The following is a 25,823-nucleotide window of genomic DNA, read 5'->3' as shown; positions in this document are numbered from 1 at the left end:
TTAAGAATTTTCTTAGTTATAATTATCACCTAAATAGCAGAGATATTACTTATATTGGTATAATGAAGTTAGTGGGTTTACGCTGACGCACTGGGAGGTGTATTGAAACTAATGGGTCCTCACTGTACCGAGGACTTTCCACTGTTAATAATGTCTGTAAGTCGCTATTACATCATGGTGTCATGCATGATCCCAATCACCGATACTATTTCAAGAGATTCATCATACGTTTATAAGGTTTAGAAGACCGGTGATATACCCTCCCAAACGCGTATGACGACCGTAACAAAACGTCAACCTGTTCCAAACGCCCATCAGTTTGCTTCTGTCGCACACGGCAACGGACAATCACTTGAACATATTCACCGTCTCACAAACTCTGTAGTCGCATAAACAGAAACCCTTTTGAGAAGTCCAAGAGTGGACAAGTCGCCGAACTGATTGTCAGCGGCGCGGTCTGAAACGCGAGCCTGCTGAGCAGTCCCCTCGCTTCAGCAGCCCGGCGCGGGGTGGAGATTTCTCTCCTCAACGGAGAGGAGCCTCCTTCGTCTTCGGATGATCAAGTTGCCATGTGGTCTCCCTACCAATGTGTCATCGGCAGACAAGCGACGGTCAGAAAGGCCAGGCCTTTTTCTTGCTCCGTCTGATGTTCGGCAAATAGCGAGAAAATTCGCCTTTAGGTTTATGTAGAGGCTTGGCTCTTAGACCGGGCGATGCCGAAAAGTAAAGCTACAGCAATACTATCTTGCCTCTGTTACAGTGATAAGTCTTCCTAAGCCATTATGCAGCAATACCATTGTCGCCCACGTCCCGATCGCTTCGCCGAACGTTGCATCGCATACCTGTACGTCTACTCAAGGGCAGAGATTAAGTCCATATGCAGGATGTCAACAGCACTCACTATGGCATGAGAGCAATTATTACTTCATTCTAGAGCAGTCCAGCATCGCACAATCACGAGTGATGATGTTACGGCAATTCGTGATCGTGTGCAGCGGTAGCTGATGAGACCCTGATATGCCGACTAGGACGTATCGGTCAATACAAGCAAAATTCCACCCATGTAATCAAGAGTTTGAGGGAATGTTCCTGGATGATCTCAATTTTCAACGGTGGCCCGGTGGGCGTCACAGTGGGGGGTTCGTGTGTCCTGGCCTGCAGCAATCAATACTCTCTAACCGCGTCAATCCGGTCTCGACGCCGAAGCACGTTTCTCACCTTCTTTTAATCGAATTCCCTCGTTCCAGACTATCTCTTGCTCATCCACCTCCCAGGTTCCTTGAAGTTCCATCTATTTACACCCCCAGCCGCTGTCTGAAGGTACGCATCACGAACCCTGACAGCCACGATGCCAGCTCTTAATACGACGAGATTATTGACCAGGGCCTAGACAGGGCTCCATCAGGGACAAGGGTGTTATTCTGAGTCCTGGCCTATTTTGGAGTGAGGGTCAGTGCGGGAAGGATGCAAGAAAAACGGCAGGCTATCCATCCCTCCACCGCTTCTGCTTCTTGATGGACCAAAACCGCGCGCCGCGCCCTCATCGGCCGCATTGACAGCTGGAGCTTGGATGGGTTTGCAGAAATGGAACCCCCGCGCGTCCACTTCAGCTGCTTGTGATGATGCCAGGTGCTGGCCGCCGCCCCGCATGGTCAAGCGAACGCAAGGGAACTAGGCGGGAAAGAGGGGAAGCTCGTTGCTTTTCTTACTCCAAGGTGCCCTTCGCTTACGGTTTGACACCTGGTCAATATGAGACTAACGATTATTGAAAGGCCCGTCTGCGATGTGATGGAATGACGCTGTGATCCTCAGTCCGCATTCATATCTTGAGTCCGGGTAGGTCAGAAGAGAGGGGCAAGCAGGGTGCAAGCCGAGGGTCGTCTTCGTCGTCGGGAAATGCTACAAGTCAAGTTGAACTTGTGATCCTTGAGCGCACGGACACGGTGCAGATGGAGCAAGTCTGTCAGAGGCGGAGGAGAAGAGCAAAGATGTCTACTGTGTGCTGCGTGGGTTCGTGAAACGCGTCTGGTGGGATGAATGTGATATCGGACGCTGGCAACCAGGGGAGGCCCAAACGCAAGGAAGAAGAAATGACGCTCCATCAGATATGATGAACATGAACATGACCTTCACGTCACATTTCCAATGCGTTTGTTTGTATTTCATCTCGATTACGTATATCGACTGGGTTGTGGCGTTGTCATTTTTGTCTTGGACGATCGGGAAGATGGGCGGCGGTGCAGCCGGCGAGTGGGAGAAGCCGGAGCCTGCTCCGGACCCCAGCGCCACATCCGTTCCGGCACACCGAGTCCATTCCGAGTACAACCAAGAGCCTCCGGTGGGCGGAAGGCTGACTTTCGGAGCGTCCGCTTTGTGGCATCTCAAATCAGCAACGTTCTCGAAGAGGGGAAATTCAAAAAGTCAACTCAACTTTTTGCTTGACTTTTCCCGAGAGTTCAGATGCACACAGACCCATTGTCTCTTCTTGGTCCGGTTGATATCATGTAATTTAGCTCACCTTTTGGATCCATCACTTTCCTTTTCTCCACGTTTTCTAGACGCTCGCGAAACAATAGGTACCGCAGCAATCGCCGTTTACTACCGGCGTGTTCCGGAGTGTAACCACGCATCCTGTTCTACTTCGCTCTGGACTAGAGGCAAGATAGCAGAAACGCACTGTGGTCATCCCAGCCTGAGATGTGATGTGCCCAGTTTCGCATGAACGTCTTCCCAGAAGCCCACGCATCGGACAAAAAGAAGAAGAAAACGTGGATTCAGCGGGGATGGTCCTGTCCTCGCAAGTTTCTCCAGCCGGCGTTGGTGTGAAGGAGCTTTGATCTCGTCGAGCGATCTCAACAGCTTGTCCTCATCGCTGCCTACAGGGAGAGCCCCGAGACAATTGTCAGCGATACCCCCTGCCCACAAGCACCTCGATATCTGCATCGCTCTCCCTACCACTGCATATGCAACTCTATCACGCCCACGCAACACCCTACCTGTTCCCATGTTCCCAGCTTTTTCATAGTCCTTCATTCCGGATTCTCGATTCCCTTGCTCTTGGACCCGGCTCCAATTCCACAATCGCCAAGCATCGCGATGACGAATTCTATAAGGATACGTTAAAACGGGCGCAAGGCTCCACATCAAAGCTTTCAGGGCTTATTGACAACCGGTAACCGGACAGATCTTCTGGCCCGCCTTCATGGCAGGGCAGAGGGGTAAGAATGAGCGCAGACTACACAGTAGAGATCGCCAACCCAAGCTTTCCAAGGAACCCGTTATCATGACCCGTCCGAGTGTGCCGAAGTTTTCGCTGATTTCACGCATATCACGCAAGCAACCTCAACATGGACAGGCCTACCTCTATCCCCCCTCCATTTCAGCGCTCATCGGGGTCCAGAACAGGGGTGAAAAAGAACCCGTCTAAAACAAACTGACCGACCGTAACCGTATCATGCTTAATATCACCTGAAAAGGTGATGAAGATGGAGTGTAGTGTACGAATAGCGTCCGGCCCGTTTCACCAACTCAGACCCCACACCCTCGAACGGTACCGTTTGACACTGTACCACTCCAGGCGATTCGAGGAGAGACTTTGTAGTCCATCGACAGAAGGGCAAGATTCCCTTGCTGGCATGCCGCTGTCAAAGACGGGGCCCCACCGAAGAAATGGCCGGATGGTAACTAAATGTTACGGTCTGGACCCTCTCCGTTTGGTCAGGAATATTGCATGCAAATATCATCATATGATCGCAGAGGCATGCATGAGACTCGCCAATCTGGCTTACGACTGGTTTGGTAAACGGACGGCACTGGGAATTCTCGGCAAATACCATCACGATGCCAGCTGAAAGGCCTCAAATCTCATTCCTCTGCCGCAACTTGCTGGACCTCGAAACAGGCCTTTGGACTTACCCCAAGCGATCGTGAATGACCTAGTGATGATCGATCACCAAGATCAACGGCCGTGATGCTCATTCAGATCAATGCCCCCGGAATCGAGAGAAAGATTTCAAATTCGGCCCATCCATGAGAGCCCTCCAAAAGGATTGCCGGACATACCACCTGATCCATCCGTCTATCGAACGAGACCGTCGGCTTGTGGTGCCTTGTAGGGCTAAGATAGTCTCACGTCGACCCCGAAAAGTGTCAATAACACCAGTCACTATGACCTCCCGTTTCCGCATCCACAACCGCACCCATCGCAAAGCATAATCACATACTGTGGCCAATATGCGAAATCTCACCATGCAGGAAACCCCCATTGCCAGGAAGGCCCACGGAACCCGCGTCTTGTCTGTTCCCAACTTGCCTGCCACTGCCCCCCATCGCATCACATCACCCCTCCGCATGAAGAGTTGCTCAAGACCATCCTGAGACCCGGAGCTCAGTCCTCCCGACCAAAGCTCGCCTGGCGGTCCCTGATCACCGCTAGGGCCGTGCGCAGACATTCCCAAACAAGCACCGAGTCAGAGTCCTGCCCTCTCTCACCCTCCCTTATCCGCACCAAGGCTCAGATTCAGCTGTCTTATCTGTCTCCTGCCTTGGAAATAGTGGTTTTCCTTGCAGGCTTCACAGGGAGAAGTTTGCCCCCCTCTGCTCATGGAGGCGATGCTACGTGAATAGAGTGACGTCTGAACGGTTGCATATAGAGGATGTTGACCATTGAAAATCAGCTCCGTTGAGTCATGATGATGGTCTTGTATCGTGACGAAACCACTTCTACCAAAGTCTGTCAAAACAACTAGTGGACAACCAGCCGTAGTCTCGTCAACGCGGTCGCGCTCGCGATTACGCTCACTCGTCATGAACCATGGAAATGAGGCTAGCTAGCAGCCAAGAAATCATGTCAGGAACCCATCCGTGGCGCCACGCCGTGTGGCACCAAACTTTCTTAGCCCCAAACACCCATCCAGGAACAAAGGGCGTCATGCTTTTCTCGGGGCGCTCTTTCTCACGCCTCTCTCGAGGCTCTCGGTTTTGGCGACCAAAGTTAGCATGGCAACGATGGGTTCATCTCCCCACTGTGGCTTTTTTACCACGCTCTCAAACTGGAATTCCAACGTTCCCAACCACCATGGGACAATACTCTAAACTGCATTCTATTCTAAAATTGGAAAGCTCGGGGTTATGCAACATTCGATAACGGCGGCTTTCATTACCACGATGCCGGCCACAGCAGCAAACGGGCCCAGATCTATGGGTACGTGGAAAAGCCACAAATTGGTTTAGAGTCATAGTTTGGTACCGCATCAGCCTAGCTGGACCCAAGTAGAGAGTGAGAGTGAAACTCAGCGCCGACCCAGCTGCTCGGGTCCATGGAACTTACCGGTTGCGAAGGGCAAAAAGTTCAAGGCTCCGCACGTCTTCTTCTCCTTCGGACCTCGGCGCGCTGCCTCGCAAAACGACACCGGGTTCGAGGGTTGGGGGCCCAACGGCCGTTGCGAAACCCGGCCATACCATGGCAGCGCCGAAACAAAGTCGCCGGCGGGGAGGACCGACGACGGACGGGCCATCCTCTGCTTCGTCTGACCCAGAAATGACCCAAAGGCACCGAGTGGCCGGTTCCCACCACCGCACCTCCGCCAAGTCGCATTTTCTCTTTCGCAAGCCGAGCCGTCGCAAGGTCGTTCCGAATCTTGCCAACGGATGCCTACCGAGAGCGAGATGACTTCGTCTTCTTCTGCTGCATCGCCGCAGGAACGGCATGATGATGGTTCGCCCGGTAAAACTCGGATGGTGCAATCTGCGCCTCCGCATAGACACGTCATTCCATCTCAAAAAATGAGATCAACTGAACGTGTTCGACCCATTCCTAACTCGGCACCGAACGCTTGAGCCGAGTTGCCCTTGTTTTCCTACAGTTTGCGGATACTCGCGACTCCTTCTCGGCAGACTCGGCCGACGGAAGTTATTGACCGAAGAGAAAAAGAAACGTGTTGTTGAGGAACCCCAGGATTCAGGCTGGTTCGCCGAGGGACGATAAAACGTCGCGAGAATATCTGCCCCTCGTGGGGGGCCAGGTCGTTTGAAGGAATAGTCTCGACAAGGAGAACCCCTCGTCGACGAATCTCATAGCCAAGACCCTCCACGTGGATCCACGTGCAACTTTTGAGCCTGCCGGGCAGCACAGGATTGAGGAAAACCACTATGTGAACCTTGAAGAAGCCAGCCCCTGCACAGCAGTCGGTATCTAATTCTATCCAAGTGCGTTTTGTAGCTCCATCAAGGTAATCAGTGTCATCTAAACAGCTGACCGTCTAATTATACTTGTGGACAATATGTTTACCTCAGAGTATAACTCCCCCCTCTCTCTATGATATGCACGGTCAGCATGTCTGCCATGCCTAATTTCAATAAATTGATAAAAACGTGTCATGCCAATGGAGTATCATTATTGAGTGTAGCGATGCTACTTCACCGCACGTGTGTATATATTTCGTGTCGATATTATACGGATACCGTATTCCATCTTTTCGTCCGGTGCTGCTCCCCCTTTGTCCGACCTTTAGGACCGCTCCGCATCTAACGGCCCGGACATGTGCAGCATTGACCGGTGGGAGAGGTTACATCGTCATGTCGATACGTCGATAAGGACGGGGTAGAACGACCGATTTGGGCACCAGTGCCGCGGCAGTGAGGGGTTCGAGGGAGATGAGCATCAACCACCGTAAAGATGTTCCACCCATCACGAGTCAAATGTAGATCACGTTGTGCCTATTGCTTGTCACCTTCCCCAAATTCAACTGTAAAGCTGTTGTAATCTTGCTTGTAGCCCTGGTTCTTTAGCACATGCCACATCGTGTGAAGGTTAACCAGGGTGTTTATGTCTGGTTCGCCTCATGTTGCCAAGAGGGGAGTTCATAGTTAATTACGTTTGAGTTGATGGGAAAAAGGTTCCTTTAAATATCACCACTGCTCGCCGTTTCTCTCGCATGTAGTTGGGATTTCGTCTCCAGCCAGCGCCGCTCTGTCCCTCTCGCTCGCCCGTCGATCTTTCTTCCCTTCCCTCCGTCCGATCAAACATCCCACGTTGCGAAACGAGCAGAAGATCCAGTCGCTATCATGAAGCCCACCAGCCTCAAGATGCTCCTCGCCGGAGGCGCCCTTTCCTCCGGCGCTCTGGCCCAGACGAGCGGCGACCTCACCATCCTCGCCATGAACGTCGCTGGCCTGCCCGAGATCCTCCAGAACAACGAGGTGCCCGGCGACAAGACGACCAACTCGCGAACCATCGGATCGTACTTCGCCAAGTACAACTACGACATCATCAACGTTCAAGAGGTGAGTCTTTGCACAAGAGCAGCAATCTATTCCCGACAGCTGAAAAGCTATTTCTTGCTACTGACCGCGTGGGCTGGGGTCCTGGGGAAAGCGCATGAGCCACATGTTGCTCCGTCCCTGCGTCAATGCAAGGACATCCACGACTCGCGATCCCAGCATTTCCCATCTGTCACTGTTTCAAGCTTGAACTCTACTGCTATCATTAGCCATGAACCTCCAAGAAATGGCAGAAAATAGCAAAACAGTACTATAACTAACATACCGAAAACAGGACTTCAACTACCACGCCTACATCTATGAGACGGACACGCACCCTTACCGCACCGCAACCTCCGGCGGCGTGCCCCTCGGCTCCGGCCTCAACACCCTCGCCAACTATGACTGGATCGAATTCGAGCGCGTGAAGTGGTCAACCTGCTCCAATGCCTCCGGATCCGACTGCCTGACGCCCAAGGGCTTCACCTTCATGCGCCTCCGCGTCGCCGAGGGCGTCTACGTGGACGTCTACAACCTCCACACCGACGCCGGCACCGAGGCGGGCGACCTCACGGCCCGTAACAGCAACCTCCACCAGGTCGCCGACTACATCGACACCTGGTCCGTCGGCAACGCCGTCCTCGTCTTCGGCGACACAAACTCCCGCTACACCCGCACGTCGGACCAGATCGGCGTCTTCGCCTCGCAGAACGGCATGCGCGACGTCTGGCTCCAGCTCGAGCGCGCCGGCGTCGTGCCCACCGTCGAGACCCTCTGCGCCAACCCCAGCACCACAAATTACTGCGAGACGGTCGACAAGGCCTTTTACCGTGGCAACGCCGTCGTCAACCTCGAGGCCACCTACTTCAACTACGAGAGCAGCAAGTTCCTCCAGTCCAACGGCAGCATCCTCACCGACCACAACCCCATCACCGCAAACTTCACCTGGTCCCTCTCCTCCACCCTACGCCAATCCGACTTCTCCGGCGGTCCCCACGGCGACTGGTTCTCCGACCTGCCCGCGCTCGCCAGCAAGTCCAAGCCCAAGGCCTCGGTCCTGACCTTCCGCGGCGCGGACCGCCTCGACTCCGTCGCCGTCACGCTCGCCGACGGCACCGTCTTCACACACGGCGGTACCGGTGGCACGGCCGCGACGCTGACGCTTGCTGCGACTGAGTACTGGACCGCTGCTAAGCTCTGCTGGGGCAAGAAGAGCAACGAGACGCGCAACTTTTACATCCAGGCGACTACCAGCACGGGCCGAACGGTCGCGGCTGGTACGACGACGTCGGATTGCGCGACGCACACGGCGCCTTCGGGATGGCAGATTGTCGGATACTTGGGACGGGACGGGGATGAGATTGACAGGTTGGCATTTGTTTATGCGCCTCAGTAAGAGAATGTAAAATCATGGACCTTTTGCATTCTTTAATTATTTAATGCGGAGCTCGGCAATCAGATACCGACCATAATAAACTTTAAATCCCGCCGGGTTGTCTCTGATATATCGAATTTTGTGTATAATGATTCTTTCTTCTTGTCGATCTTATTCTGTCTTGTCTCGATTCGTCCCGGGTTCCTGAATTTCCGTTGCAACGGATACTCGTGATCAGCACCGGGGGTGGACTTTTTTGAGGCAATCTCTAGCAAAAGGTCCCCAACTGCTCAGTGCGGTGCGATTTCGGCCGAGGAAAGCCTGGCAATCAGTCCATGGACCCTAGCAACCACGCGATTCATGAATCAGGGTCTGCTCCGACGACGAAAAGCTATCCCGATCGGCGGGAGCTTGCTGCCTGACGACTGTACGCGGCATAGCGTCCGAAAAACCTATGGCAACGAAAAGGCTCATACGCCCCTTTTCTAGAACGGCATGAACGGCTGGCCCTAGCCAGGCTTGACTTAGGAACTTTGAAATTGGATCTTTGTTCTTTGTCGATCACTTATTCCTTGTCGCGTTTCCTCCAGCGGTTGAGCGGTTTCTCGTTCACCGTTGGAGCGGCGGAAATAGTTAGCTAACTTCTTCGAATGATGGCGGCAATGAATTATGAGACATGCACTTGGCAGATATAATCATCTACCGGTCTCTCTGCAGGCACACTAGCGGAAGATCCCAGGTCGTCTCGATCTCTCTTTTGATAAGGTAATAGTTCGTTAATCTCACGAAGAAAAACGGCCGGGTGAGGATAGACCATTCGATATGACCTTTCACCAGCCAATAGGCAGACGAAGTGACTCTTCTCACCCATCCCCGGATCGAGACGGAAAAAGATGATCTTCAGGGACCTGCGTCGGCCTTCGGGGCTAAGCAGACGAACACGCTCTGGCCACCACGCCATAGAGGCTCGCACGTCCGTTGCTCCGGCTTGCCGGCTTAGAAGATGTCTCATTTCCATGCGACGGCCGCGTCTTGGCATGAACCTGTAACAGGTGCTTGAACGGGTTTGAACTAAGCTTGAGGGAGCAGTGGCTTTTGACGAAAGAACTCGATTGACTAAGAGTGGCTGATTGAAGACCGTACTTATTGTTGGAGGCGTCCATGGGGGCAAAAGGCTGAATCGAACGGCGTCATCCCCAACTCAAGCCAACGTACGGAGTACCCTTTGAGGGCCCGTGTGGTAGCTGCCACCAAGCTTCACAGCTGGTGAGCTGCAATGGTTGATGTGAGAGTTGTTGGGCGTGGCAAGTGATTCTCGGCCGCCGGCCTTTACAAATGTCGTGGTCAACCTCGATCAACCGCCACAAAGTTAGGCCTCGACTCATCTCGTGGCGGCTGGCTTGAAGCACAGCTTACATCTTGTGGCAAGGCCGGAGATACCTTCCCCGCGGTACCTTCGCAGTCTTAATATGGAGGCCGAGATGCTGCTACTGCAGATTCGAGAGTCCCGATAGCATTCGATGCTACCTTGATTAGACCGAGATCCCCAGGTGCCATAGCTCCTGATAGCTCTGCCATCTCAAGTCGACAAACATTCGTCAGCCGCTGATCAGCACGAAAGTCTTTTAGCTCTTTGAGCTTTGACTCCCCGACTGCTTGGTGGCGTGAGATTATAGTAGGATGCTCAATCTATATCAGAATGATGCGAGAGACGTATACGGCGAAAGAACGAGCAAGCGACTTTTGGGGGGTTGTTTCCAGGATCTTGCCTCGAGGGGTCAGGATACGATCTTGTTGAATGTTGCGACAAAACGTCATAGCACATTCTCGAACTCCTGTTGTGCGAATCAAGACTAATATTGCACCAGCCACCCAATCTAAGGGCAGGATGCGAACACGATTCGGAATTGAGAGCGTGCCAGTGAAGAGATTCGAATGATTATCGTACACATGAACATGACCCTCATTGTTGAATGGAGTGCAGCTTGCAATATGTTGGTGATGACGAGTGCACAAGAGAGGCGCCCGCGCCGAGTAACATTGAATCTGACATCTTGAAAAAGTCTGGCCAGCGCCCTGGATTCGCGACGCAATGGTTTCCGAAGAACAGAGTTCAGCCAACTCGCGGAACATGACGCGATGTGCGACTAAGATGAGACGGCGTCGAGATGATTGTGAAAGATTGGATGGGCGGGCTGGTCGGGGTGGAGATCGAAGGATCAGTTTGTCCGCCACGTCCGCTACTCAGGGTCCAGCCGCTCCGGGGAAGCACGTCGAAAGCCCGCCCGAGCGCCAGAGGTGCAGCAGTTTCTGCAGTGTACAAGCCTATGGCTAACCTCCGCCATGTCAGCCAAACGTTGATATCACGCCTGGAAGACACATGGTGGTAGGTTTGGAAGTGGCTTGAGCCGAAAAGGGATCCCTATAGTAGGGACCGGCAACACATTTGCGAGGTGTCTACGCATACTAGGTCGAAGTTGCGAGGCTCAGTATGGTACAATTTTGCAGATGACATACAAATGACGAACGAGCTGGGAGCGACGCAACGAGCGGCAATCCCTAGACGAGCCAAGACAACTCATGACACCCCAGAAACCCCAAGTCGGTGCTGTAACATCTGCAATCATGGCCGGAAGCCGGGATGCCCATCGCCGTGCCTTGCTGCATGTTTAGCATGCATTTAAGCAGTCCAAACTCCATGGCGAGGCAAAATCGGACCCAGGAGCCAGGAACCGGTGTAGTTAGGAAAGCCGAGGGTCCCGGATGCTACTGGAGAGGCTCGGATTTCGCTGGCTACACCCAGTACTACGGAGTACTATGGGCTTGTTGGTGGTGATCATGATGTGGAGCATATTCCATTCTGGGCGAAATGTTTGCTTCCTGTTGGATTGTCGTCGTAAATGCAAGTGATAATTGAGTACACCTTAGCCGTTACAGGAACCTCCTCCGGGCTCCTGGGATGAGTAGGTGAGCTTCTTGCAGGAACGGAGCTTGCTACCGATCTACTCATAGACGAAGGACTTGTAATCTGCATACCGCACTCTGGCCACCAAAGTTGCCCGAGTTGACCGAGGCCGATCGACATGGTCTGACGTGATGTTTGCTAGACCTAAAACGCCGCCGAACACTTGCTGATCAACACGAGGCGAGGTTGTTGAGCCATATGGGTCCATCAAGAGGAAGTCTCGTTAGAGAGTGGCAGCTCGAGCGCACTGCATCACTTCCAACTAGATTCTCATGTGATGAGACTGCTTGAAGGCGAACTCAAACAATCGACCTTATGCAACCACTCTAGCCTTCGGACACTGGCGAAAATTGGAAAGCTCGCGGCCAACGATGAGTCGAACCTGCTCGATGCCTCACGAAGCGAACTTGCGTAGCGGACTCCCCAGCGCCCCATGGAGCGGATACATGCTTGAAAATGCAAAGCAATGAGTCGTGACCGTTTATTGAGACTCCTTCATTCCCCAGATTGCCTTTAGAATGCGTAATGAGACAACAACCTCTCATCAGAACTCTTCAAAGAGCGGCACAGCTGTAAACCAATCGAAAACAAGCAGGTTGAGTGCTGCACTGACCAGGGGGCCTGGGCTCTGAGAGTTTGATCTGGCCCAAGCCCAGGCCTGGGAACCCCTGGATGTGCATAGGTGCTGCAGACTGCGAGTCGGAATCCTCCTCCCCTTGCGTTAGCCTGACCATGGTGGGTAGTTTGACGAGAAGCAGTCAAAAGGCGTGGGTCGTCGGTATTACTATCGGTCTGGATAGAAATGAAAGAAAGGAAGCTCGTTTGTTGGAGTGTGATGAATCTACTACTTCAGTCAATGTCATTCAAGTACCCATTTCCATACCATCAGCACAAGCACTTCATGCTCACCTCACGCTCTTGGAAGAATGGACATGCCACGCGTTCTCATGTATGGAGAAGCTAGAGATAATTAGACCCTACTCAACGTGCAAAGATAAACTCTTGCTTTAAGCCACAGAGTCTTGAGTGATAATTCTGCAAAGAGCCTGGAAACCCGTTATTTGACGTGGCTCTTCAAGAAAGCTGGTGTTTACAACTCAACAGGCCAACACTGATGAGATTTCTTCGGTTGTAAGTGGGCGGGTCAAGTTGCGGGTCATTCAGGTCGGCCAAGGGCAGAAATTTGCTGCCGGTCAAGGATGAGCAAATGAGGGCATGATATCTTTGTAACCGTACCCGGTTACAGTTGGAAGATCCGGCGCGCCGGTCAAGATGGTTGAAGCTCCCTGGTCACCGCTGCACCTTTGGAAATGAGGGACCCTTGAAGATGCCCGGTGAATTCCGGTCAAAGACATCCGTCCATGGGCTCTTCACCTCGTGGTCAAGATTATCTTACCGCGAAGAGCCTGGGTCCTATTTCTCTATGCTGTCATAAACCCTCTATACGTCTAAATCGACCGAGGCGTTGAGATGCTTGCATTCGCCTACTGAGAAGACCTGTTGATACGGGATCAGTCGATCAAGCAAGAGGTGGCACCAAGGTTGGCAATAGCTTGTCTAGCGTCTAGCGTCGACGGGGGAGAGTTCGCGAGAGTTCGATGCAGTGCTCCAAGCCGGGGCGGGATCAAGGCCTAGCACCGGCATCTCTGCACGATGCCTTCCGTCTTGGTGGGTGGACCGCACGTGCCTATAGCGAGGCTTGCAGACAGGGGCCATGTTCAGTTCGAGTTTGCTATCTTCCCAAAAGGTGTATACCCCGGCAGCGAGACCCGCAGCGAGGTGACGAGAACTGAATTGAGGAGCAGCATTGGCACATCCGGCCGCCGCCCAGGCTGTACAAGTACGAAGTTGTGATCTGTAAAGGGTTTGGAGCTGCAGGTGCTATACGGAAAAAGGTGCAGTAGCGGTATCACCGGACTACAATGAGCACGCTAGGAAGTCGATGCCGGAGGTTGCTGGCAGCCTCGCTTGCCTTGGTGAAGGACTCGGCCGGGAAAGGTGCTCGAAGCTCCCGACTTCTAGTGTGTCCTACTGCGTGCCTGGCTTGCGTCTGGTGTCTGAAAATGGTCAAGCAATGACCCAAGCTTACAGGGCCAAGAGGAGGCCAAGGACAGGGATCCGGATGACAGTGATGGGCAACGGGGAGAAGGGGTCAAAGGCTGGAAGCTGGAACCAACTGGATGATACTCCGTAAACCGTTGTCCAACGGGTCGGCCAGCAAGATTGACGAGATACCCTGTCTGGGCTCTGGAGTATGAGGTCCTGGATTCATTCTCTTTCCCCTTGTGCGGCAGCCGGGTCTCGCCTCTTGTCCGTTGCAACTTCAGACGACCAGGGCTTCGGATGGTAGCCGCTCCGCCAGTTCAGGCACCCGGTGACGTCGGGTGAAATACGGGGCGAAGAATCGCGGCATTAGCTTGTTGGTGACAAGCTGTACTCCACAGCTTGAAAATTGAATTGGGGATATGTGACGGGCGGGATGGGGTTGGAAGTGAGGGTTGCTAAGCCGCAGCCTACAAGAAGCCGGTGAAGACTAACGAGTGACGACGGGGTATCCGATCTTGGCGAAGAAGAACCCCTGAGGGCGATAATTCCACCTCTGGGCATAATACGAGATATTGCTGCGTTCACCATATAGATATGGATGTAGTCGTTCGTCGTAGGTCAGCCAGAGTTGTACAGAGGTTGGACTTCAAGTTCGTGAAGGATAGAATCGGGTGCATTTTGCCAAAGGTGTGGAAGACTTGAAAAGCATGAATTACATAATCAATAGTTTGCCCAGCGCCTGCTACAGCGGCACTCCCGCTGAACAACTGCATTTCAGCGGCTGTACTACGTAAGCACACGTCAGGGCAGAGCGGAAGGTATGCACTTCGAAAAAAAAACAGTACCAGGCATGCAGGGGCTTCGAGGAAGGTGCGAATATCATCCACTACCTAATTACCTGCCGGTTTGGAATAAGGCAGGAACACGTCCATGCCGGGCGCAATTGCCTTAGGCTTTTTCTTTTGATTTCCAGAAGAACGTCCGTGAGGCACGTAACCACCAACAACACCAAATCGTCAACCTTTGATTCTTCCTCCTTCGCCTCAAAGTCTCACATCTCGTAAACTCATTACCACGAAAAATCCCACAGCCACAGCCATTTGCGGCCATTGACTCTTCATTTGCTTTCTTCCACCTCTTCGAGAGAATCGAATCCGATGCTCGCCTGACGATTGCCTCCCGCTATTGGAAAGACCGCAGGATTTATGCCCGACCACGCGCCGCATCGTGCAGCATGTCGGAGATGAGGCGCGCAACGGTGGGCGGCTCGGGATGAAGTGACATATCATAGAATAAGCAAAGAAGGCTTCGGCCACCACTTCGAATACGACATCAACACCTGAATAAGCAATCCGTCAAGCCAATCTTTGCCACCGCGAGAGTGGCATTGTGGCAGACATACAAATTTGCCGTACCATTGCCCGGCGTCGAATGGAAGATTGGGCCGTGAAGCGTCGCCCTGAACCAGACTTGCACCCTGGCGCATGTAACATCACAGCCGAACATTACCAGCCAGTCCTTCTTCTGCAAAGGCGCCAAAGAAACAACACGGGAACACCATGCCCTGGCAAAAATTGCAGATAGACGCATATCCCGCTTCTGTTCATGTCGCTCATCACACATATCACCGACCTCGCATTGCGCCGTGCATGCTGCCGGGTACATACTTCCACCATTATCAGCCGCATACCTATGCCTCTGCAGAAACCCCCCGCCATTTGATCCTGATCGGTACCCGATACCGGCGGAGAGGCTTATTTTCCTGTAAGGCCTCTACGATGATTTCACGTCCTTCCCTGAGCGAAGAGCACGCACTCGCTTCACCGGCTTCCGCAAGCCAAATTTGCCCGGCGGCTCAGCATGGTCCAGGTGGTATGATACTCAAAGACATCTGGCCAGGACTGTCTCTGGCTCCTCTGTCCTGATGAGCACAGGACAGCCTCATAGCCGGAATGAGCCACTTGCACTAGAGCCGAGAAACAGTCTTAGATGAGGCCACATCTATGGCTGGCGGCTTGTGGGCAGCCCACGCCAGCGACTCAGCAGCATCTGCGTTTGATTGTTGATCCATGATCATCAAATTCTCTTTGCGGTTGAGAACGCGCTTCAAACAATAGCCGTTCGGGCGGAAGCAATTTAGACTGGCATCCTTTGGTCGCAACGGAAAATGTACACACAATTCCGGCATTGTCCAGTTCTAGACAGCGAAGAAGATTTACCAGCCGAGGGAAGCTTACAGCCACGGAAGCATACAGTCTCGAAGCCGGCAGCGCAACGAAGAAGTGGTCGCCAGAACAAGCTGACAATGATACCCCGAGAGACACAAATCGCAGCTAGAGCTGCCCTGCGCTCTTAGCTTTACGCAAGCTCGCCCTGTGGTACGGCTGATGAGGGACCAAGACCAAGTGTCAACGAAGACATCAATCAATGTACGAGAAGCAATGTAGAGTCGGGAGAAAGCAAAATATGGCCGTAGCCGTGCGCCACCAACAACAAGAAATCCTCACATATTTGCATGATTTGACTCGCACAAATATGCGCCCAGTTATTACGGTTCGGTTGCTGGGGCAAGACAAGCAACCAAAAGTCCACCAACCTTGCCATGTCAAGCGGGCGTCTATAGCATGCCGGCGCGACCTGTCGTGTCTCCGCTGGCTATCTTTTGGGCGAGTCGGTTATTACTAATAATTAGCATTGAAGACAGCTGGCTGCAAAGAGCGACGGAACAGACAGAACCTCTAACTCAGTGGGCTTTCCCCGATTTGAATGGAGCATCGCGGCCGAAAAAGGGCCCCCGGGCCCGAATATTGACTGGATAGATGGGAACGCTGTAGCACATCCACACTCTTTTAATGCTCCGCATCCCTTTACGAGCATCATGGCACAATCCCCGGCTTCACAAAAAGAAGAGAATGCGAGGTTCCGGTAGGTCGCGGCCTACAGGGCACATCACATGGATTGCCGTACTTCTCGTCTGCTCGCCGGCCGGTGATGAGCAGTGTCCAAAATAGCCGGAACATGTCTGGTGTCTGTACAAAATCGTTGAACGACCGTTGATCAACCACACTCATAGCGGCTGTTCCATGGGTAGGTTGACATCCACGCTCGGCAACAAGCCGGATTTCAGACGGCCGAAGCCCGGGATCCAGCGCAAGACCGGTGGTGTGGCACAAGTCAAAATGTGCCTCGACTCGGGGGCATACGGTAGACCGGCGAATCGTCTCTCGGTGACGCGACCCATCTCTAGATAGGACAAACAGTGGCTGGTGCTATTGGCAGTGTTTACTGGGCCTACGACCCTACGCAAGAGGCGAGACGGAAAGGCATGACAAGGGAGTCCAATGCAAGCGAGCACGATCGAGCCTCATGTGGGAGCCGCTCATCAGATCACCCGTCAACCAGACATGGCAGAAATTATTAGCCCAGCACTTGTGGTCGAAAGCTTTTCACAAGGGCATACTATCACCAACGATGTTGCTCCCGAGACCATGAGCATCCACTGCCTTGAGCTAGCCCGCAAACAGACTGGAGACTGGAAGCGTTGGACCCAGCAAGCTGGGGGAGGGCATGATGACGAAGTGCAGGGCACAAGGGCCGAGACCGCGACTCACGAGACTCGAGACCGAGATGTTCGAGAAGAGAAGAGGGCACTGCGGTCCTTGTCCCCGGCAGAGAGGAGCTCTGTCGGTTGACTCGTCTCGTCTGCATCGTAAGCTGCGCAACACACGTCAACTTCCTTGCCAACTTTGCCCTGAGCTGAGTCGATGTGTCGTTCGTCGTATTCTCCCTGGCAAGCGGAACCTGCCCTGCAGGCAGCAAACAGCAAGGGAAACGAGTAGGAGAAGGAGGCAACGCCACAAGCTCTGTTCGGGGCTGCAGTTCAGGTTTTGGCGTCCCAAACAAGCGCCCGTGAGTCTGACGAAATGATCGGAATCAGGACGATGGAATAATGGCAGCCTTCAGCACTGATACAGCAGTGAAAAAATTCTCCAGACGGTCGACGGCTTGCCCCTGGTCATTCACTTTTATTTTACCATCACGCTTCTTCGTCGACAACTCGGCGTCACACTTCCTCTCAGATGAGGGAAGAGGGAAAGGAAATGGATTCAAGCCAGGAATGGCTTCCTCCCTAGCCCTAGACTAAGGCCCGGGAGAGACCCCGTCGTTCACTAAGAAGCCCCCCCTGTCGATGGACCTAGCTCCCAGGCCACCCGGTCCAGGTACACACATGTTGGTGCAATTGGTTTTTGTCAATTACTACGTAGGCCAGTTGGTCCACAGAGCACGCCCAAGGGCGTGTCGTGTGTATGTGTGAGGGTCTCAATACCGGGGGAGGGGGACGGAGGGAGCTGGGCGGGAAGAAAAAGAAAAGAAGATGAGGAGGGAAAACGTCGAACAAGGGCAAGGGGCAAGCCGTTAGGTTGGGAGGGACCGCTGGGACCAGGCCACTGCGAGCAAGGGGTTTGCTCTCACGCAAACCCAGGCCACTGACGCAGCAAGTGTACGAATCACACTTTCTAGCTGACGAAGCAACCAGCAAAGTACTGGGCTCACCTTACTCCGCCTCCGGAATACATGTGGGCAAGCAACGCAACACGGAAAGAGGTGGAGTTGGGAGGTGGAAGATAGCATCGGATTGGAGCGTCGACGCAAATTTGGAAGCAATCGTGGATTACAACGGAAGGACGAAGTCATAAGGGGGAAAGACTTGGGGATGGATGTGGTTTCCTCCCATTCGGAATCATGGTGGTGTCCGCTGCTGCCCGCCGCCGAGTCTCCTTTGCGCCTCGCACTTTGGTGGCGCAGTCCGTGAGAAAGAGTCAAGAGTCAAGAGAGAGGGAGAGAGACAGACCTGAGCTTTGGAAGGAAGTTGCTGTCTATGCCCAAGGAGGAGAAACAAATGCGACCCTAGATGCGGCAGGAGATGCCGTGGTTCGTGGTTGCGAACTTGCGATACTTGTCGACAACAGCAATTTGCCGCGGCCTTTCGAGAAGCAATGCAAGAGCGTTGCTGGCATTTACCTGCTCATGGGCTGGTATGTCTTCCGAATAATTCCATGGCTCGGCTTGATGAACAACGTGTCGAGATTGCCTTCTCCCGGCGGCACCTGTCGTCTGATGCTGTTAACCAGCAATCCGAGCGCATCGCCATAGCCCAAGACTTCACCACGGCGCCTCCCTCCCCTCGCGCTCCGCCTTGCCAAGTTGTGGCCTCGAGTATCTGACCTCCTCTAGCTCTCGTCGCGTCAAATCTGTTGCAATGGTCTGGCTATTCACCCATGGCCGGCGGCAGGCAATCAAAGACAGCCGCGCGCACGGCACCTCCAGTCGGCCGCTGGCCATTTCCCCTCATTATATCATGGCATCAGTGCGCTCGACTTTTGCGCCTCCCTCCAAACCTCACGGGTCACAGCACCGTCCGAGGGCTGTCCAAGATGCAGAGAGCTCGTTGAAGATGCAACATTCGCCGGCCCTGCGCAGTTTTCACCAAAGAACATTGCACTAGGTAGTCTCAACACTCTTACTCTTCGTTTTGTGCCTTCAGATTGCCATTAGAGAGCCTGTCGATGTCGTTCTGCCTGTCCTTTTGGAGCGTTGGACCGATCCAGCTAGCTATTGTCTACACTCTACAGCTCACTTCGCCGCGTTGCTGCACTGCCGACTCCTAGGGTGTCTTTGGCTCCGATCATACGGTGCAAAACTGGGCGAGGGCCGAGTCTAGGAGCTACTGTACCTTGGTCAAGGGGTGGATGGGATACGGGACGGAACCTGCGTCTTGCATCCTGCGTCCGCGGCGCCTCGGCCGGCATCTTGTCTGTCTTGCCTGTCGGCTTGTCACACGGTACACCCCCAAGGACGACTCAGCGTCACATTCGCTCGAGCTTCACTGCATATGCACATGCATAAGGTACGAGCAGAACATCACAACTATTGCATTCCTCGCGCCTTCTCTCATTCTTCTGCGCATTCTCTCTTTCCCCCGTCCTCCTCCCCCTGGCGCTGGCACTTCACCAGCTTCCTGCATACATGCTCCGTCCACACACCTGAGCGAACCGGGTGGTCCAAGGGAAGGCCAATACGGCGGTGACATGCCTCTGCTCATGCCGTCCCTCTTCACTATGAACGGAGCAGCTCTCCTCTTTCGTACTCCATAACGCCGTTGCCTATGTATCCGATCCAATTCATGCCACTCACTGCTTTCCTCGCCTGTTGCTCATCCATCCCATCCGCACCACGAACGCGCGAAACGGGTAGCTAGGGCTTTCGAGCTCTTTCTTTGTTCCTCTCAAGGGTCGCGTGTTGCCGTCCCTCGGGAGACAAAAGACGCCAGACTGACGCACGATAGACCAAGCTTGCCTCCGTCGCAAGCCCAGCCAGTCCTCGAGCAGCGCACTACTCTCTTAGTCTTGCGGGCGGCCCCAACTGATCTTCAACGTCGACACACTGGCCAAAAGAAAAATCAGAAAAAAATAAAACCAAGAGAACCCCGTTCGTCGAGCAAAGGCAAAAAGGTACGTACGCCACGCTATCCGTACCGGGCAGGGGAACAATGTGGTGTGGCACGGTACATTCATCCACCCATTTGCCCATCCATCCATGATCCAACAGAGGCCCATCCCTCCATCTTTCATCCACACACCCTCCAAAGTTCCCGGACGCTTGGCCTGGCTGGTCACCCCCCTCCAGAAGTCCACCCTCCACTCTTCCCTACTACGTGATCGTCCGCTCGCTTTGGGCACTCACATGGGAGGGCCTCTTCTTGGGCTCCCGAAACCTTGAGTCAAGCCCTGGTCCTGGTATGCAACTATCCACTATTAGCATTGGGCAAGGATCCCTCCAACACGTCTGTCCCAGGGCTATGACATTCCTGCTATGCCTATTCCCCTCCCACATCAATGCCCGTCATCTCCTCCCTACATTCCATAACTTCTACGTCTTCCCATCAAAACCACCTTGCACACAGGCCAAGCGGGCTGTTCCTCTGTTCACTTCTTCCGCCGTCAACTGACTGTCAACATCAGCTTGACAGCTCGATCTCGACACCTGACCGCAACAACAATAACAACATCAACCCACTCGAAGTAGGGACTTGCGACTCGCGACTGCTCTTCAGGGAAGGACACACACACACACAACGCCAGAGGCGCATATCTCTTGGATCGAATCGACTGGACCTTTGCGTGGACGAAGCACCGGCACCCATTGACCTATCCGATACCCGCACGAGGCCACAGCAAAGGCGCAGCAGGACGATACCGTACTCGAGGGATAGGTTGGACCTGACTTTACGACTGCATTATCGGACCTGGACCCGACTGAGGAGGCGGCCTCGAAACCCAACGACTATTAACCGCGCGCACATCGTTTACACAACTGTTGCCCATGCTTTTCTACGAGATCTACCAGCAGCAGCCATGGTAATGCTGAGCGACCATTCCATGCGTGCCAGCCTCCAAGTGGCCCCTCTCAAGCTTCACAAATCCAGATCCTGCGATGCTCTGTCCTCGAAACAAGACCACTACAGTTCCAAGTCGTACACAGCATCACACATGACGCCGCCCGCAACACCCAATGGCTCGCAGGAAGACCTGGCGGCCGACCAGCTGCCACCGCCGGTCTTTCACAACTTCCTGCGAGCCTTTTATCCTTTCCATCCAAGCTATGCCATGACCGACTCGAGCGTTACTCTTCCATTGAACGAGGGAGATGTTATTTTGGTGCACTCAATTCACACCAATGGATGGGCAGATGGAACCCTGCTGGTATCAGGCGCAAGGGGATGGCTTCCAACCAACTACTGCGAGGCATATGACCCGGAAGAGATGAGAAACCTTTTGAAAGCATTGCTCAACTTCTGGGACCTTTTGCGAAGCACATCAGTAAACGACAGCGAGATTTTCGGCAATCAAGAATTCATGAAGGGTATCATCGCGGGAGTGCGCTATCTGTTGGTAAGCTTCTGACTCTGTGCCACGTCCCCTCCTGTCGATGTTTTACTCACATTATCAAAAAGGAACGCACGCACTGCTTGACGAGGGAGTCGGCCATCATCACCCGCAACGAAAGTCTGCGGCGCGCTCGCAAGACCTTACTTTCCGAGTTGTCGGCCTTGGTAAAGACGGCAAAGCGTTTGCAAGAGGCCCAAAAGGGCATCGCCCAGCCGACAGAAGATGTCAATGATATCATTGACGAAATGATCCTGAAGGCATTCAAGATCGTGACCAAGGGTGTGAGATTTTTCGACATCCTTGAGGATGATCGTAGGCAACGCGCCCCCGCAGTGACTGTCATGGCTACCGTCATTGAAGAATCCTACATCCCACCGACGCCACCTGCAGATCAAATCAAGTTCGATGCAACTCATAATGCAGCTTCCCGAGGACCGACGAACGGAACACCCACCAGGGGTACGCACTCACAAACAGGCGATGCGGCACAAACGTCGAACGCACCGAATAGCAGGCGGCTTTCGACCCTCCAGTCCCCCGCTAGTCCCAACTCGCACCGCATGTCTCAAAATGTCAAACGGCTGTCATCCAGCATCTCACATCGCGTCTCATTGGCTGGCCCTTCGCCCCTGTCAAGACCGCATCACCTTGTCTCGGAACGCCTCAACAAGAGCCACGATACTTTCTTGTCCCACCTGGGCTCCTTCATCGGCCGTCTGCACTTGCAGTCCCAGTCTCGGCCGGAGTTGGCCTTCGCCATCAAACTTTCGGCGACGTCTGGTGGGGAGTTGTTGGCCGTTGTGGACATCGTGTGTGGTCAGAGCACCAGCTCTGATATGCTGGTTAGAGCGAGGGAGATGATGTTTGAGCGCATCCGGGAGTTGGTAACAGCGGCAGGTCAGATCATCCGTCACGCGGTGTTCCAGGATGCCGATGTTATCATGCCACAGGACAACAGTTTGTTGTTGATGGCAGCAACAGGCTGCGTGAAGGCTGCTGGTGAGTGTGTAGCCAAGACCAAGTGGGCGATTGAGCGTGTTGGCGACTTCGAATGCGAATTTGAGGCCGGCGAGCTGGGCATCGATCTCAGCGTTCTCGACGTTGCCCTCGAGCCGCAATACCGGAGGCCATCAATCGCACCGTCCGTTGCAGAAACAACAACCACCGAGGCGACCAGTGTCGCGGGGTCGACTAGAAGTTCTGACTCCATGCACTCCGTTGTGCCGCCAACGCCCCACCACCAGCAACGACCGAGTCTCGTCGCCAACGACAAGCCACTGCCTCAACTACCACCCGTCGATGGTAGTGAACCTCTCGGTCACCGACGTCGGCCTTCCTCTCAGAACTCTTCTGCACCTAATTCCCGACCGTCTTCACTTAACAATGAACACATTGCGAACATGGTGTCTTCCGTATCATCGATGCGGCCGACTCTGCCACCTCTCCCCAAACTGTCCACATCCCTGCTCCCGGGAGATGAATACAGCCCCATCGAAAACCAGGATGGCGACTACAACAATTCCTCCCGTGTTGACAGTATGGCTGCCTCGAGCGCGGGCAGCAGCAGCACTTATCTCAGCCGAGACTCCGAGGCTAGCTTGGTCTCTCAAACATCTACACGCGCGACCACGCCCGATCACTCTTTGGCACCAAAGCTTAAGCCTTCCATGTCAGAGCTTAGCAACGCTGGAAGTGCAAACGCCATCAACGAAGAAGTTGACGATGTCGAGTCTAAAATGCTCGAGAAGACTTACGCTCATGAGCTGATTTTCAACAAGGAGGGCCAAGTCACGGGCGGTTCCCTCCCAGCCCTCGTTGAGCGTCTTACAACTCACGAATCTACTCCCGACGCTACCTTTGTGTCAACTTTCTACCTCACATTCCGTTTGTTCAGTAGCCCGCTCAAGCTGGCCGAGACTCTCATCGATCGATTCCACTACGTAGCTGAGGCACCCCACATGGCCGGCCCAGTCAGGCTCCGTGTATACAACGCCTTCAAGGGTTGGCTCGAATCGCACTGGCGCGACGAGACTGACCGCGAAGCCCTTAGCCTCATTGAGCCCTTTGCGGAGTACGAGCTTGGTGCAGTGTTGCCCTCCGCTGGCCGGCGACTTCTGGAACTTGCTCAGCGCGTGGCCAAGGACATTGCCCTTGTCCCGCGCCTTGTGTCTTCCATGGGCAAGACGAACACTTCGATTGCGCAGTACATCCCGGCCGACACGCCGCATCCACCCTTGGCCCTGACCAAAAGCCAAATTCACCAGCTGTTTGCTTGGAAGAACGGCGGCAGCAACCCCACTGTCCTGGACTTTGAGCCTCTCGAGATCGCTCGCCAGCTCACCATTAGACAGATGAACATCTTCTGCTCCATCATGCCCGAAGAACTTCTTGCTTCTCAATGGATGAAGAAGGGCGGCGTCGATGCACCCAACGTCAAGGCTATGTCAGCCCTGTCTACTGACCTGTCTAATCTCGTCGCAGAGACAATCTTGCAGCACTCGGAAGTCAAGAAGCGTGCAGCCGTCATCAAGCAGTGGATCAAGGTTGCTCATCAATGCCTGGAACTCCACAACTACGATGGTTTGATGGCCATCATCTGCAGTCTGAACAGCAGTACAATCAGCCGTCTGCGCAAGACCTGGGACATTGTTTCCGTCAAGCGCCGCGAGATGCTTCGCACGCTGCAGGCCATTGTCGAGCCCGCACAGAACAACAAGGTTCTCCGGACCCGCCTCCACGACCACGTCCCTCCTTGCTTGCCATTCCTCGGCATGTTCTTGACGGATTTGACGTTTGTTGACATCGGCAACCCTGCGACCAAGCAAATTCCTACTCTCGGTGGTGATGGTTGCGAGGAGAATGGCGGTGGTCTCACCGTCGTCAACTTCGACAAGCACACCCGCACTGCCAAGATTATCGGAGAGCTCCAACGATTTCAGATTCCTTATCGGTTGACTGAGATCCCCGAGATGCAGGATTGGATGGCGGCGCAGATTGTGCGTGTTCGTGAGAGCGACCAAGGCAATGTTCAAGTCAGCTACTACCGCAAGAGTCTACTCCTGGAGCCTCGGGAGATGGCTGTGCGAACCCCCATTGAGCCCCAGACCAGCAACACTAGCACCCAGGGCCGCGGCGACCTATTTGGCTGGATGAGCCGAGACCGAGGTGCCCCGACGCCCACACCGATGTGAGGCTACAAACGAAGCATCCCACATTGCGACAACATTTGATCGAACGGACAACATCATTTCCACATTTCCGGCGACATACTTTACCCCTTATTCTGCTTCACTTTTGATACCCAATTTTTCTAACCTCTTATTGAGGTACTATGTCATGAAAAGTCTCATCCTTGGGATGGCACTACCCACGGCGTTAATCTGCTTTCTTGCCCTGCACTTCTTGTCTGGGCTTGAGGCCACACCCGCCGGACCCGAAAACGCGCGGCGCTGGAATCGACTTATCACATTTTTTCTGCATGCTGGGAAATATCTCATTCTCCCTTGTTCGACAGCGACCAGAAGTGGGTTGTTTGTGGATATCGGAGTCATCTACACTCCTTGTTGGATTCAACCTTCACTCGCTCAAGAGTTGGTTGGAGGAAGGATGTCTTGTTCCATTGTGTATCCTATCTTTGGTGGTTTTGGATGGTGGCTGCTCTTTAGATGGATGGACGGACCGGAGTTGATGGTATACCAGGCCAGGTCTTCGTGCCTTTGTTGGACACCGCCGTCGCTGCGGATGATGTGGCAGGCTTTTCCTCGGCGTCTAAAAGACCAAAAAGTGTACACTGTATATGTAGGCTAATCTGCACGCTGCCTCTGAGGATGGAGCAGGGACCGACAGATATCATGAATAGGATACGCATCCTGATGACGAATGAAAGTTCAGAACCAACACCGTATCTGAAGCATCGTGAAATCCAGTGTCTGATGAGTTATGTGATCTTTCCTGTCCAGCTGCGTGAGGCAACCTCCAAGTGGGCTCTTTCAGAGTCCCCAACCCCACATCGTGTGATGACCGCCAACGTGAGCAGAGGGTCCGCTCCACCGGATGCTAACCGAATGTAGACCTCCACTACAGCAAAATCTTCATCAACCCATCCGATATGGTGTAGTGGCCAACATGATGCCCTCTCATCTCCAGCGAGAGGTTAGGCATAGCCCCGAGTTCGATTCTCGGTTTCGGAAATGACTGATACCAGGTCTTGGCTGATCTTTTTTTGGTT

The 25,823-nt window shown here is 53.7% G+C and overlaps 8 protein-coding genes across 8 annotated transcripts; 6 read left to right on the top strand and 2 right to left on the bottom strand.

The window, feature by feature from the left end:
* Positions 1–1,841: 1,841 nt before the first annotated feature.
* CABS01_10895 (uncharacterized protein) lies at positions 1,842–2,102 on the bottom strand (the record flags this gene model as incomplete). The annotated part of the gene is made up of 1 exon (XM_060544250.1): positions 1,842–2,102. One exon carries the CDS (start codon positions 2,100–2,102, stop codon positions 1,842–1,844), a length of 261 nt encoding a protein of 86 aa, XP_060398974.1.
* A 4,963-nt stretch (positions 2,103–7,065) lies between these two features.
* On the top strand, positions 7,066–8,656 carry CABS01_10894 (endonuclease/Exonuclease/phosphatase; the record flags this gene model as incomplete). The annotated part of the gene is made up of 2 exons (XM_060544249.1): positions 7,066–7,284; positions 7,556–8,656. 2 exons carry the CDS (start codon positions 7,066–7,068, stop codon positions 8,654–8,656), a joined length of 1,320 nt encoding a protein of 439 aa, XP_060398973.1.
* A 4,501-nt stretch (positions 8,657–13,157) lies between these two features.
* Positions 13,158–13,481, bottom strand: CABS01_10893 (uncharacterized protein; the record flags this gene model as incomplete). Its single annotated transcript, XM_060544248.1, has 1 exon — positions 13,158–13,481. A coding segment is annotated over one exon (324 nt), but the record flags the coding sequence as incomplete, so codon positions are not given.
* A 3,043-nt stretch (positions 13,482–16,524) lies between these two features.
* Positions 16,525–16,897, top strand: CABS01_10892 (uncharacterized protein; the record flags this gene model as incomplete). The annotated part of the gene is made up of 2 exons (XM_060544247.1): positions 16,525–16,571; positions 16,720–16,897. 2 exons carry the CDS (start codon positions 16,525–16,527, stop codon positions 16,895–16,897), a joined length of 225 nt encoding a protein of 74 aa, XP_060398971.1.
* Positions 16,898–17,050: 153 nt separating this feature from the next.
* On the top strand, positions 17,051–17,338 carry CABS01_10891 (uncharacterized protein; the record flags this gene model as incomplete). The annotated part of the gene is made up of 1 exon (XM_060544246.1): positions 17,051–17,338. One exon carries the CDS (start codon positions 17,051–17,053, stop codon positions 17,336–17,338), a length of 288 nt encoding a protein of 95 aa, XP_060398970.1.
* A 1,051-nt stretch (positions 17,339–18,389) lies between these two features.
* On the top strand, positions 18,390–18,800 carry CABS01_10890 (uncharacterized protein; the record flags this gene model as incomplete). The annotated part of the gene is made up of 1 exon (XM_060544245.1): positions 18,390–18,800. One exon carries the CDS (start codon positions 18,390–18,392, stop codon positions 18,798–18,800), a length of 411 nt encoding a protein of 136 aa, XP_060398969.1.
* A 106-nt stretch (positions 18,801–18,906) lies between these two features.
* Positions 18,907–19,152, top strand: CABS01_10889 (uncharacterized protein; the record flags this gene model as incomplete). The annotated part of the gene is made up of 1 exon (XM_060544244.1): positions 18,907–19,152. One exon carries the CDS (start codon positions 18,907–18,909, stop codon positions 19,150–19,152), a length of 246 nt encoding a protein of 81 aa, XP_060398968.1.
* A 1,909-nt stretch (positions 19,153–21,061) lies between these two features.
* CABS01_10888 (RasGEF domain-containing protein) lies at positions 21,062–24,786 on the top strand (the record flags this gene model as incomplete). The annotated part of the gene is made up of 2 exons (XM_060544243.1): positions 21,062–21,598; positions 21,661–24,786. The coding sequence occupies 2 exons, from the start codon at positions 21,062–21,064 to the stop codon at positions 24,784–24,786; spliced, it is 3,663 nt and encodes a 1,220-aa protein (XP_060398967.1).
* Positions 24,787–25,823: the final 1,037 nt, after the last annotated feature.

Source organism: Colletotrichum abscissum, assembly GCF_030869225.1.
Source record: "Colletotrichum abscissum strain IMI 504890 chromosome Unknown Scaffold_28.1, whole genome shotgun sequence".
In the NCBI taxonomy this organism is placed as follows: domain Eukaryota; kingdom Fungi; phylum Ascomycota; class Sordariomycetes; order Glomerellales; family Glomerellaceae; genus Colletotrichum; species Colletotrichum abscissum.
This window is presented reverse-complemented; position numbering and strand designations above follow the sequence as displayed.